Source organism: Erpetoichthys calabaricus, chromosome 4 (assembly GCF_900747795.2).
Source record: "Erpetoichthys calabaricus chromosome 4, fErpCal1.3, whole genome shotgun sequence".
Taxonomy (NCBI): domain Eukaryota; kingdom Metazoa; phylum Chordata; class Cladistia; order Polypteriformes; family Polypteridae; genus Erpetoichthys; species Erpetoichthys calabaricus.
In genome coordinates, this window is record NC_041397.2 from 310,529,085 (window position 1) to 310,543,354 (window position 14,270).

Sequence of the window (14,270 nt, forward strand, 5' to 3'; positions counted from 1 at the left end):
CGCACTTCACCAGAAGACACACACACACACGGACACTGGACGCACACAGGGGTTTTATTAAAGAGGATATATATCTCCACCAAACCCACAACGTGAAAAACACACAAATACAGTGGAACCTCGGTTCACGAACGTCTCGGTACATGTTCAACTCGGTTTACGACCAAAAAGTTTGCCAAAATTTTGCCTCAGTTCACGACCACACACTCGGTATACGAACAAGCCAGGTTCCCGTGCTGCTGAGAGAAAGAGAGAGCCTGTGCGTACAGCTGAGCAGGGAGCCTGGGTGTTGGTGTCAGTGTTATTCAATGTTTTTTTACATTAGTTTACTATTACGCTGTGCATTCTATGGTGTAATTAACTATATTTGTGCTTTAAAATCTTCAAAAAAAATATATTTACATACAGTTCGTACAGTCTGGAACAAATTAATTGTATTTACATACAATCCTATGGGGGAAATTGCTTCAGTTCACGACCAAATCGGTTTACGACCAGAGGTTTGGAACGAATTATGGTCATGAACCGAGGTTCCACTGTATATAACAAAAGAACCTCCCTTGCCCCTGCAAACGTATAACAAACACAAAACAGATAATACTGAATAACCTGAATGTCAATGGCGTGAAATTGAGTCTGGTTAAATCACTGTCCAGAATACGGATGACTGATCAAAAGTAGACGTGTTTGAATCTCCCAGAAAAAAATAGAACCTCACCGTGCTTCCTCGACGAAAAGGCGGATAATCAAGTCCAACCCCGGGGTTTCTGCCGATGATTGTGATGTTGTGATTCCGGCGAAATGAGAAGCAAAACTGGACCAAGGCGCGATGTCAATAGTGGCAGATAATGATGAGTGGTACTCGGTTAATGAAATGTCCATCATTCTCCTTCCTCCTCTTCTTTCCCTCCTGATGGTGTAAATAATGATGAGCCGGATGTAATTGGTAAAATCCCGGTCCTGATGTGTCCAGGGGGGGTCATTTAAACAGACACACATTAGTTTAAACAGGGTGCTGAGACGAGACGCGACTGGGTGCAACACTATAAACAACAATACCTATGTGGCCCCGCTACAACTTCGTATTTCATTTCTGTTTGGGTGCCATTTAATGAAGCCATTCAGGGGAACAAATCTTAATGATATATATATATATATATATATATATATATATAAAATACTTTTTAAAAACCACTCTTATATTAAATTAAAAAGTGTACTAAAAAGTAAATCAGGGCGGCACGGTGGCGCAGTAGGTAGAGCTGCTGCCTCGTAGTTAGGAGACCCGGGTTGCGTGGAGTTTGCATGTTCTCCCCGGTTCTATTCAATAAGGGCGCGCACAAAAAGGCGAGCTTCAAAAGGGAGACCTCAATTGGGCGCGGCGAATAAAGGCGTTCGTAGATAATTTAGATAATAATAATAATTCATTACATTTATATAGCGCTTTTCTCAGTACTCAAAGCGCTATCCACACAGGGAGGAACCGGGAAGCGAACCCACAATCTTAATAGATAGATAATAATAGTAGATAATAATAAATAATAAAATATCTACGTGGCATTGCACATAATCTACAGCTTCAAGTGTAACACAACAATGAGTAAGAGCAGAAAACAACGAAATATAGAGAGCTTTAGAAATAGTTCGTTAGAAGTTCATGCATTAATTAATTAGATAGATAGATAGATAGATAGATAGATAGATACTTTATTAATCCCAGGGGGAAATTCACATACTCCAGCAGCAAAAAAATATTAAATTAAAGAGTAATAAAAAAATGCAGGTAAAAAACAGACAATAACTTTGAATAATGTTAACGTTTACCCCCTCTGGTGGAATTGAAGAGTCACATAGTTTGGTGGAGGAATGATCTTCTCAGTCTGTCAGTGGAGCAGGACAGTGACAGCAGTCTGTCGCTGAAACTGCTCCTCTGTCTGGAGATGGCACTGTTTAATGGATGTAGTGGATTCTCCATAATTGATAGGAGCCTGCTGAGTGCCCGTTGCTCTGCTACGGATGTCAAACCGTCCAGCTCCATGCCAACAATAGAGCCTGCCTTCCTCACCAGTTTGTCCAGGCGTGAGGCATCCTTCTTCTTAATGCTGCCTCCCCAGCACACCACTGCGTAGAAGAGGGCACTCGCCACAACCATCTGATAGAACATCTGCAGCATCTTACTGCAGATGTTGAAGGACGCCAGCCTTCTAAGGAAGTACAGGCGGCTTTGTCCTTTCTTGCACAGAGAATCAGTATTGGCAGTCCAGTCCAATTTATCGTCCAGCTGCACTCCCAGATATTTATAGGTCTGCACCCTCTGCACACAGTCACCTCTGATGATCACGGGGTCCATGAGGGGCCTGGGCCTCCTAAAATCCACCACCAGTTCCTTGGTTTTGCTGGTGTTCAGTTGTAGGTGGTTTAAGTCGCACCATTTAACAAAGTCCTTGATGAGGTTTCTATACTCCTGCTCCTGCCCACTCCTGATGCAGCCCATGATAGCAGTGTCGTCAGCAAACTTTTGCACGTGGCAGGACTCCGAGTTTTATTGGAAGTCTGATGTATGTTGGCTGAACAGGACCGGAGAAAGTACAGTCCGCTGTGGCACTCCTGTGTTGCTGACCACAATGTCAGACCTGCAGTTCCCGAGACGCACATACTGAGGTCTGTTTGTAAGATAATCCACGATCCATGCCACCAGGTATGAATCTACTCCCATCTCTGTCAGCTTGTCCCTAAGGAGCAGAGGTTGGATTGTGTTGAAGGCACTAGAGAAGTCCAGAAACATAATTCTTACAGCACCACTGCCTCTGTCCAAGTGGGAGAGGGATCGGTGTAGCATATAGATGATAATTGGATGTTTTAATATTCTTGCTTTCGCCTTTTTATACGTTCAGTCATTGCCTTTATCTAATAAATTTTCTGCAATAATTTTGTTGCGTTTGCCTTTATTCGCAGCGCCCAAATGAGGTCGCCCTTTTGAAGCTCACCTTTTTGTGCGCGCCCTTATTGAAGGATACCGTTCTCCCCATGTCTGCGCAGGTTTCCTCTCACAGTCCAAAGACATGCAGGTTAGGTGCATTGGCGATCCTAAATTGTCCCTAGTGTGTGCTTGGTGTATGTGTGTGCCCTGTGGTGGGCTGGCGCCCTGCCCAGGGTTTGTTTCCTGCCTTGTGCCCTGTGTTGGCTGGGATTGGCTCTAGCAGACCCCCGTAACCCTGTAGTTAGGATATAGCGGGTTGGACAATGAATGGATGAAAAAGTAAATCATAATAAGTCTCTCACACATCACTCATAAAATTAAAAGTGTGGGTGCTTTGGCTAAGATTTTATTGATTATGAAAAGCGCCCACGCTTTTATTGTACAAGTTATTTATGAGAGCCTTGTTATGATTTACTTTTTTGTACACTTTTTAACTTAATTTAAGCATGGTTTTTAAAAAGTACTTATATATTATTTTCCCATTTTTAGTTTTGGGTTTGTATTAGTATCATTTTGTAATCGATATTTTAACACTTCCTTTAATATTTCTGTTACTAGCGCCATCTATTGGTGAAATCTTGAACTATTCTTCATATCAAAATTTCATTTCTTAATTAACATGGATTAATTGAACAATTAGTGAAACTGATTATCGATTCATGTATTATCATCGGAAGTGAGTAAGTGTGCAAAATTTCAAGTCATTTGGACCATAGGAAGAGGGTTAAATCTCGATTTACCAGATTTGTACCAGACAACAAACCAGTGATGTTAAAAGAAGCGTGGTAATAAACAAGCAATTCAATTAAAATGAATTCACAAGAAGTTAATTAGCAGCACAAACAGGGCACTCATTTAAAAAAAATGGTTAGAATGAAAACCTGCAGCCACGGTGGTCCTCCAGGACCGGACTTGGCAACCCCTGAACTGAGGGGTCTGAGTCACGTTAATTTAAAACTAAAGCAAAAGAAGTGAGTTAGCAGCAAAAATGGCTCACTAATTAAGTAGGTGGTTAGAATGAAAGCCTGCAGCCAATGAGGCCGCCCGTGATGTAGCATAACACAATGTACTTGTTAAATATCGATGATAAATTCTATGAAAGTATTGTGGTATCACTACGATGCTGTGGAGATTTTATATCTTGTTTTATTTTTTCTTGTCCTTGTCCGTCTGACAGGAAGAGGTGGATGCAGGGGCCATCATTGTGCAAGACGCCGTGCCGGTACTGGTAGGCGACACGGAAGACAGCTTGTCAGAGCGGGTCAAAGAAGCGGAACACCGGGCCTTCCCTGCGGCTTTGGAGCTGGTGGCCAGCAGGGCGGTGAGGCTGGGTGAAGACAACAAGATCTGCTGGAACATCTAAGGGGCAACACCCGTGACACTTACTGGCCTTACTGCAAATGGGACAAGGTGACCACGAATGGGACTCTTCCCGAAATCTTGACTGAGGTCCTTGGCCAGCTTTTTAGTCAAATGTTAATGGACGTTGGTGCTCTCTAGTCACTGGTAACATTCCATTCGTACCTGTTTGTGCCTTTTGATTTATTTGGTGTCTGAATTTTTCGACTGTTCCTTAAGTGACGGTTAGCATGTCCTCCTGCATGGCCCGGAATTAGTTATTTGTAATTTGCAGTCACTGTTGTTCATCTGTCTTAAATACGCCGAAATCAATTATGGATATTTGGGCGCCTTTCTTGTGTCTCCTCAAAACTGACATTCGGTCTCCGTTGTTTTGTGACACGCGGATGTTGTTTCTCATTTGTCATCATTAAAACTGAAGGTCAATCCGTCTGATTTCTTGTGGTGTTTCCATGAGGGTAGTTGTTGTAATTTGTGGTGGACTGGCGCCCTGCCCGGGGGTTTGTTTCCTGCCTTGCACCCTGTGTTGGCTGGGATTGGCTCCGGCAGACCCCCATGACATTGTAGTTAGGATATAGCGGGTTGGATAATGGATGGATGGATAGTTGTTGTAATAGTTGTGGCCATCCTATTGTCACCTCCACAGTGACTTCCTTCTATGTGTGACCAACATGTTGTCACTCTGGGGTGCCATTCAATCAGCACAGTGCGGGGTTTTATGGATTTGCTTGTGTCTGGGTGTAGGCTCCGTGGTCTGTCTGGGTGGTGGTCACACATTACCAAAGAGGTCTGTTTGTTTTATTTGGCTCCGTGTGAGAGGACCCTGCAATAAACGGGTGCCTGTGGTGGACCGATTTCTAGCATATGCAGTAAGCTGACTGATATTTTTCTATGTCTTTATTTGTAAGCTGGATAAAGCAGATGTCATATTAGATAAGAGTTTCAGGAGGCCTGCTTCACCCCATTGAGGAGAACAGCGGTGCCTTGTTGTTTACCCCCCTAACCCCTTTATATTTGCATTGATTTTAATTAGAAACGGATAACGTTCCATACGGTCAACCAAAGAGAAAGAGGGAGGAGCCAGCAATCGAAGCCACTCTATAAAAGGAGCAAGAAAGTGTTATTGATTAGGAGGGCCTGCCGTATTTTTAACAGACGTTTTGAACAGGTCCTCCAAGTGAGAATTTGATTTTTTTTTTTGTACTTTCCCAATTTCAAGTAGTATGACGAATCTACTCAGTGTTCAATGCTTGCATGGGAAGGGTGGTGGGGTCAAGCGGCTGGGGTTTGTGGGGGGGGGGGGGGGCGGGGGGGTGCGGGCGGCATCTGTTGGTGAAGAAAAATTCTCTGATCTTTGTTGACAATGCTGTGATCTTCAATGGAGGCTCTGATGGGGGCTTTTGAGAGACTGAGGGTCTGGGCTGGTGATAAAAACCAAGAGTAGGCCTTTAATAATAATAATAATAATAATACATTTTATCTGTATAGCGCCTTTCCCATGCTCAAGGCACTTTACAGAGTTTAAGAAAGAACGGCAGGGTATACAGTACATAGCATTGTACTAACCAAATAAATGAATAAATAAAGAAGAGTAAGATAGTAAATTCAGAGAAAAGCCTAACAGACAACATAATTGCTGGTCTGCACACACACACACACACACACACACACACACACACACACACACACACACACACACACAGGGTACATGAGCATCTTGACAGAGAGGTAAACTGAGAGAAGGGTAATAAAGTCAAGTAGAGCTAAAAGCCTTCCTGAACAGATGGATTTTGAGTTTTTCTTTAAAAGAATTCATGGAGTCGGCTGACCTGATTAATGTCAGTAGTTCATTCCAGAGTCTGGGCGCTATACAGCTGAAGGCCCTGCTGTCACCCATGGAGTGTAGATTAGTGAGGGGCACAACAAGATTACCAGAATCAGAGGACCTTAGTGGGCGGACAGGCACATAGTGATGTAGTTTGGTGTAAGGTTATTTAAGGCTTTGTAGATCGATAGATAGATATGAAAGGCACTATATAACAGATAGATAGATATGAAAGGCGATATATATAACAAATAGACAGATAGATATGAAAGGCGATATATATAACATAGATAGATAGATATGAAAGGCACTATATAACAGATAGATAGATATGAAAGGCACTATATAACAGATAGACAGATAGATATGAAAGGCGATATATATAACATAGATAGATAGATATGAAAGGCACTATATAACAGATAGATATGAAAGGCACTATATAACAAATAGATAGATAAATAGATATGAAAGGCGATATATAACAGATAGATAGATATGAAAGGCACTATATAACAGATAGATACTTTATTAATTCCCATACTCCAGCAGCAGCATACTGATAAAGACAATATTAAATTAAGGAGTGATAACAATGCAGGTATACAGACAGACAATAACTTTGAACTATTTTAATGTTTAACCCCCTCCCCCCCTAGGGGTGGTATCGAAGAGTCCCATAGTGTGATGGATGAACGATCTCCTCAGTCTGTCAGTGGAGCAGGACAGTGACAGCAGCCTGTCGCTGAAGCTGCTCCTCTGTCTGGAGATGATCCCATTCAGTGGATGCAGTGGATTCTCCATGATTGACAGGAGTCTGCTCAGCGCCCGTCGCTCTGCCACAGATGTCAAACTGTCCAGCTCCATGCCTACAATAGAGCCTGCCTTCCTCACCAGTTTGTCCAGGCGTGAGGCGTCCCTCTTCTTTATGCTGCCTCCCCAGCACACCACCGCGTAGAAAAGGGCGCTCGCCACAACCGTCTGATAGAACATCTGCAGCATCTTATTGCAGATGTTGAAGGACGCCAGCCTTCTAAGGAAGTATAGTCGGCTCTGTCTTCTCTTGCACGTTATTAGTAGGATTTTATTTTTGATTCTGTAGGACACAGGATGGGTGTGATGTGCTCATTGTTGCTGGTCCATGTAAGGACTCTTGCAGCCGAGTTTTGAATCATCTGGAGCTGTGATAGAAGATTAGAAGGGTCATCTGCCAGCAGCGAGTTACAATAATCGATGCGGGATGTGATAAAAGCAGGGACAAGTTTCTAAGCGTTAGAAAACGAGAGGAAGGAGCAAACACGGAATATGTTACAGAGGTGAAAGTAGGAATGCTTCTTAATGTGATTTATGTGGGTGGAATAAGAGAGGGAGGAATCAAAAATGACACCAAGATTCTTTAATGACCTCTTGGGCACAGCAGTGTGTCTTGTCTGCGGAGAGAGTGTCGACCACATCAGGAGGTTTACTGACCTCGGCAGGGACAGTCGTGTCTCTGGTGACTCTTCCTATGAAGTCAGTAAATGGATTGGAAGAGCACTGGGGGGGGGTCACTGGAAAGGGGTGTCTGGCACAAAAGGACAAAGGTCCAAGTCTTTAGAGTCCTGGTGCTCCCCTTTGTGAAACATGGATGCTATCCAGTGGCCTGAGATGAAGACTGGACTCCTTCAGTCTCTTTGGAAAATCCTTGGGTACCGCTGGGGTCCCGAGTGAGGCACTTGACCTGCATTGTGAAGAAGCATCAGTTACGGCACTGCAGCCATGTGCTGCGATTCCCAGAGGGTGATCCGGCTCATAATTGAGGACCAGGCCAAGGAGACAACCACGTAACACCTGACTGAGTCAGATTGACGGGTGGGACTGGATCGTGTGTCTACTGGTGGGGGAGGTTGCCAACCAGGACCCCAAGCTCTTTCATCATGTGGTGGGTACGGCAATGTGCTGTACCAGTGCATACTCCCCAACCTGACCTGGCCTGCCCTATAGAACAGGGGTCCGCGGCCCACTACTGGGCCACAGCTGGGCCGCGAGAGAGACTGTCAGACTTTTCAGAACGCTTGAGGTGAGAGAGTATTACAATCTGGTTAAAAACTCCACTGCCATCTCTCCTAAACACCTCCATGCTTCCACAGGTATGTCATCTGGACCAACAGCTTTTCCATTTTTCATCCTCTCCATAGCTGTCCTTACTTCCTCCTTGCTAATCCGTTGCACTTCCTGATTCACTATCTCCACATCATCCAACCTCTTCTCTCTCTTGTTCTCTTCATTCTTCAGCCTCTCAAAGTACTCTTTCCGTCTGCTCTACACCTTCTCCTCTCTTGTGAGTACGTTTCCATCTTTATCCTTTATCACCCTAACCTGCTGCACATCTTTCCCAGCTCGGCCCCTCTGTCTCGCCCACCAGTCCTTTTCTCCCTCCTTAGTGTCCAACCTCTCATACAACTCATCATCCGCCTTTTCTTTAGCCTTCGCCACCTCTTTCTTCACCTTCCACCTTATCTCCTTGTACTCTTGTCTACTTTCTGCATCTCTCTGACTATCCCACTTCTTCTTTGCCATCCTCTTCCTCTGTATACTCTCCTGTATTTCCTCATTCCACCACCAGGTTTCCTTTTCCTCCTTCCTCTTTCCAGATGTCACGCCAAGCACCCTTCTTGCTGTCACCCTTACTACATCTGCTGTAGTTGCCCAGCTGTCTGGTAACTCTTCACTGTCACCCAGTGCCTGTCTCACCTCCTTCCTAAACTAAACCTTGCCGTCTTCTTTTTTCAACTTCTACCATTTGATCCTTGGCTCTGCCCTCACTCTCTTCCTCTTCTTGATCTCCAACGTCATCCTACAGACCACCACCCTATGCTGCTTAACTACACTTTCCTGGCCACCACTTTGCAGTCTTCAATCTCCTTCCAACCAACTCTTCTGCAAATATATATATAAAATAAAGATGCAGAGGACAGAAAGATATGGATGAAGATGATCTGCTGTGGCAACCCCTAACGGGAGCAACTGAAAGAAGATGATATACATTTATATACTAGGGGGTTCGCTTGCCCTCCATAGCCTGCACTATGCACTGGCCACTTCATGTCTCTGCCGCTCACGTTGTAGAGAAGGGGGCTGAATGCCCCCTAAGGAGACACAGTCGCTCCTCCAAAACCCCCTCTTAAATGGTGACACAATGGGAAACAAATAGTTATTTTTATTTTTTAACCTCCTCTTTGCTCCATCAGCTGCTGCTGTACCGTGTGATCTTCATCTCACAAGGTGCTTTGAACATTTAATATCCTGTACAGCAACTGTGCTACTCTTCGTCTTTTATTTCCGGCCCCGGGTGTGGTTAAGTCTCTTGGCATAAAGTCTTGTCTCATGGAACGGGAGTTCTTTATTTTTTTAGTTCATAATTTTAAAAACGGAAGAATAATCTGAAAATCTAACAACATCACATTAAAGTTCGGTAAACTCTGAAAAGAATGATGCCAAACATATATTTAGCCCGATTTAAACCGTGACAAGAAACATCACATAAAAACACCACTGTTGCACTTTTAGGCTTATAATTTTATATATATATACACTAGACAAAGAGTCCGTTTCGACAACGTAAGATGAAACGGGCACGAGTTTGTGTCAGCAGTGTATGAAGAACAAATGATAAGTAACGAAGAAGTTGTTTTGTAATGATTGTAGTCTGCTTTACTTATTACTGTACAGGCTTGTACTGTTAGTTGATGAATTTTCCAGGCCTATAGTATAATATTGAATGATGAATGTTCCAGTACAATATGGAATAGTAATAAGTATAAGCACCACAAACCTGATATAGGTGTATTGAATGAATGCGTAATTAGGCCTGGAGCTGTAGTCGAAATCGCCTTTCAGGCCTCTAGAGCTTTAATCGAAGTCGCCTTTCTCTTTGAATTTTTGCGGCTGTAAATCCGCCGCCTGCCGCGATGTCGGTTTCGTAAGGTTTTTCAGGCAGCTGCACAGAAGGTGACTGTGCATTTGGCTTCGGACAGATGTGAGTGAGTAGGCTGGCGAATTATATATAAGATATATATATATATATATATATATATATATATACACAGTGGTGTGAAAAACTATTTGCCCCCTTCCTGATTTCTTATTCTTTTGCATGTTTGTCACAAAATGTTTCTGATCATCAAACACATTTAACCATTAGTCAAATATAACACAAGTAAACACAAAATGCAGTTTGTAAATGGTGGTTTTTATTATTTAGGGAGAAAAAAAAATCCAAACCTACATGGCCCTGTGTGAAAAAGTAATTGCCCCCCTTGTTAAAAAATAACCTAACTGTGGTGTATCACACCCGAGTTCAATTTCCATAGCCACCCCCAGGCCTGATTACTGCCACACGTGTTTCAATCAAGAAATCACTTAAATAGGAGCTGCCTGACACAGAGAAGTAGACCAAAAGCACCTCAAAAGCTAGACATCATGCCAAGATCCAAAGAAATTCAGGAACAAATGAGAACAGAAGTAATTGAGATCTATCAGTCTGGTAAAGGTTATAAAGCCATTTCTAAAGCTTTGGGACTCCAGCGAACCACAGTGAGAGCCATTATCCACAAATGGCAAAAACATGGAACAGTGGTGAACCTTCCCAGGAGTGGCCGGCCGACCAAAATTACCCCAAGAGCGCAGAGACGACTCATCCGAGAGGTCACAAAAGACCCCAGGACAACGTCTAAAGAACTGCAGGCCTCACTTGCCTCAATTAAGGTCAGTGTTCACGACTCCACCATAAGAAAGAGACTGGGCAAAAACGGCCTGCATGGCAGATTTCCAAGACGCAAACCACTGTTAAGCAAAAAGAACATTAGGGCTCGTCTCAATTTTGCTAAGAAACATCTGAATGATTGCCAAGACTTTTGGGAAAATACTTTGTGGACTGATGAGTCAAAAGTTGAACTTTTTGGAAGGCAAATGTCCCGTTACATCTGGCGTAAAAGGAACACAGCATTTCAGAAAAAGAACATCATACCAACAGTAAAATATGGTGGTGGTAGTGTGATGGTCTGGGGTTGTTTTGATGCTTCAGGACCTGGAAGGCTTGCTGTGATAGATGGAACCATGAATTCTACTGTCTACCAAAAAATCCTGAAGGAGAATGTCCGGCCATCTGTTCGATCTTGGGTGCTGCAACAGGACAATGACCCAAAACACACCAGCAAATCCACCTCTGAATGGCTGAAGAAAAACAAAATGAAGACTTTGGAGTGGCCTAGTCAAAGTCCTGACCTGAATCCAATTGAGATGCTATGGCATGACCTTAAAAAGGCGGTTCATGCTAGAAAACCCTCAAATAAAGCTGAATTACAAACAATTTTGCAAAGATGAGTGGGCCAAAATTCCTCCAGAGCGCTGTAAAAGACTCATTGCAAGTTATCGCAAACGCTTGATTGCAGTTATTGCTGCTAAGGGTGGCCCAACCAGTTATTAGGTTCAGGGGGCAATTACTTTTTCACACAGGGCCATGTAGGTTTGGATTTTTTTTTCTCCCTAAATAATAAAAACCACCATTTACAAAACTGCATTTTGTGTTTACTTGTGTTATATTTGACTAATGGTTAACTGTGTTTGATGATCAGAAACATTTTGTGTGACAAACATGCAAAAGAATAAGAAATCAGGAAGGGGGCAAATAGTTTTTCACACCACTGTATTATATATATATATATATACATTCACGGCATTCGAAGTCTGTGTCACAATCTGATAGTGTGGGTGGTAGATTGTGACACAGACTTCGAATGCCGTGAATGTAATTACCCCGATCTACATGCTGTCAAATAAACGAACCACACACCGTGGCGCAACGTTAGGGGCATCGGCTCTGGCGCTGACGTCCGAGGTTCGATTCCCGAGAGGGAGTGCAGTGGAGTGTGTACACCTGATGAGCCCAGAATGAGGGCGAAACACGTGTCGCGTACTCTTTGCATTTATTTGACAGTAAACTATTTCAACCATATATATATATATATATATATAATGTTACGGCCAAAACCCGAAGTTCAGCCAGTTCCCGAATTGGCCGACCATTTCGCCGTGAGGTGTGGCCAAAGTCCGAATTACTAGTAATGACCGGTGTATATGCTACTTTGGCCGGCCATTTCGCAAAGTGGCGAGAATTCCCTGGTCAAAATCTGATGGGCTGATGTAAGACTGTCCACTCAAGGTGTGAAGATGCTTAAAAAATTTCAGATGCAGATTCAGAAGCGAGTTTTCCATTCTGCACGAGAAACTGCTCAAGAAGGGTCTTGTTCAGAAAAGCCACCAAGGCTACACTCGATGCAATTGCACTATTAAGTGCGCAACAAATCGCTGCTCAGGCCTTTTGTCTTCCGACTTTGGCCGATTGCCCCATGACATTTCATAAACTGGCCGACCAAATCCTGAAATTGAGGAAAAGATCAGACATTGCCTGGTCAATTTACAGTGACTTTGGCCATTTCACAATTTGGCCGGACACTTCAGATTTTGGCTGTAACACACACACACATAGATATCTAAACAGTGCTCAGCATAAATGAGTACACCCCACTACATTTGTCAGAAAACCTTTAGTTTCCTTTCAGTATCAACATTGTCTATGAGATACTCCCACAAATGTGTGCCATTGATTGCAAACAAGATTTGTTAATTTGCACACACAAAAAAGTGATTATCCTAACAAATTTATTCAAGCCCATGAGTACACCCCAATTATAGTCTTAGGAGAAAAGCCCCACTTAAGACTACAAAAGTCCAATTAACAGACATTCAACCACAGGTGAGTCTAATGATTCATTCAAGAGGTGTCCAGCAGAAAAGCCCTTCCCATTTCATGCTGTCAGCAATGGCTCCACATGGAAGAGAAATGTCAAAAAATCTGAGAAAGGAAATCATTACTTTACACAAGAAAGGTGAGGGCTACAAGAAGATCAGCAAAGCTTTACATATCAGTCAAAATACTAATCCAAAAATTTAAGAAAGATGGAAGTGCAACCATCTTACAGAGACGTCCAGGCTGTCCACGGAAGTTAACATCTCGACAGGAGCGTCTTCTGATGAGAAGGGTTGAAGAAAATCACCATGCAAGTTCACTGCAGTTAGCTAAAGCAGTAGAAAGCCAAACTGGAGTGACCGTCTCCCGTGACACAATACGGCGCACACTGCAGAGGAATGGCATGCATGGGTATCGTCCACGAAGGAAGCCTCTCCTAAAGCCCATGCACAAAAAAGCACGCCTAGAATTTGCTAAGACTACTGGGACTCTATACTCTGGAGTGATGAGACAAAGATCACTGTTTTTGGAACTAATGGTTTCAAAACCGTATGGCGTCGTAAAGGTGAGGATTTCAAAGAAAAATGCATGGTGCGTACAGTGAAACATGGTGGTGGCAGTGTCCTTACGTGGGGCTGCATGAGTGCTGCATTTCATTGATGGTATCATGAACTCAACAATGTACTGCTCTATACTGAAGGAGAAGATGCTGCCATCACTCCGTGCACGTGGTCGTCGTGCACTTTTCCAACATAATGATCCAAAACACGCATCTAAAGCTACTGTTGCATTTCTGAAGAAGAACAGGGTGAAGGTGATTGAATGGCCAAGTATGTCTCCTGATCTGAACCCAATCGAACACCTGTGGGGAATTCTGAAGCGACAAGTTGAACATCACTCTCCATCCAGCATCCAGGCTCTAAAAGAGGTTATTCTTGAAGAATGGAAAAAGACAGATGTTGCAATATGTCGCCAACTTGTTCATTCCATGCCTAGAAGACTTGGTGCTGTCCTTAAGAATCGCGGTGGTCATACAAAATACTCGATGTAGTAGTTTTTGTTGCGGGGTGTATTCATTTTTGCTTCAACCAATTTGAGTGAAACTGAAGATTTTGTGATCTGAGTTATATTATTAACCTTAATTTCATGTTATGGAGTTTAACAAGTGTTCAATAAAACTCAGCCTTGTGAACATTGTGGACATTGTTCTTTTGTTCATTGAGCTACTGATTAAGTTCGTACTTTTTAAAGGGGGTGTACTCATTTATGCTGAGCACTGTATATATATTTATATTTGTTATCACTTCTCCTGTTTT

At 43.1% G+C, this 14,270-nt stretch overlaps 2 protein-coding genes across 2 annotated transcripts in view; both read left to right on the forward strand.

The window, feature by feature from the left end:
• gart (phosphoribosylglycinamide formyltransferase) overlaps nucleotides 1-4,771 on the forward strand; it is a 156,723-nt gene extending 151,952 nt beyond the window's left edge. Inside the window, exon 22 of the mRNA XM_028790419.2 lies at nucleotides 4,158-4,771. Coding sequence (XP_028646252.1) covers nucleotides 4,158-4,343 — 186 coding nt within the window. The 3' untranslated portion in view covers nucleotides 4,344-4,771. The remainder of the gene's footprint in view (nucleotides 1-4,157) is intronic.
• dnajc28 (DnaJ (Hsp40) homolog, subfamily C, member 28) overlaps nucleotides 1-14,270 on the forward strand; it is a 1,235,492-nt gene that overhangs the window by 987,706 nt on the left and 233,516 nt on the right. The window lies entirely within an intron of this gene.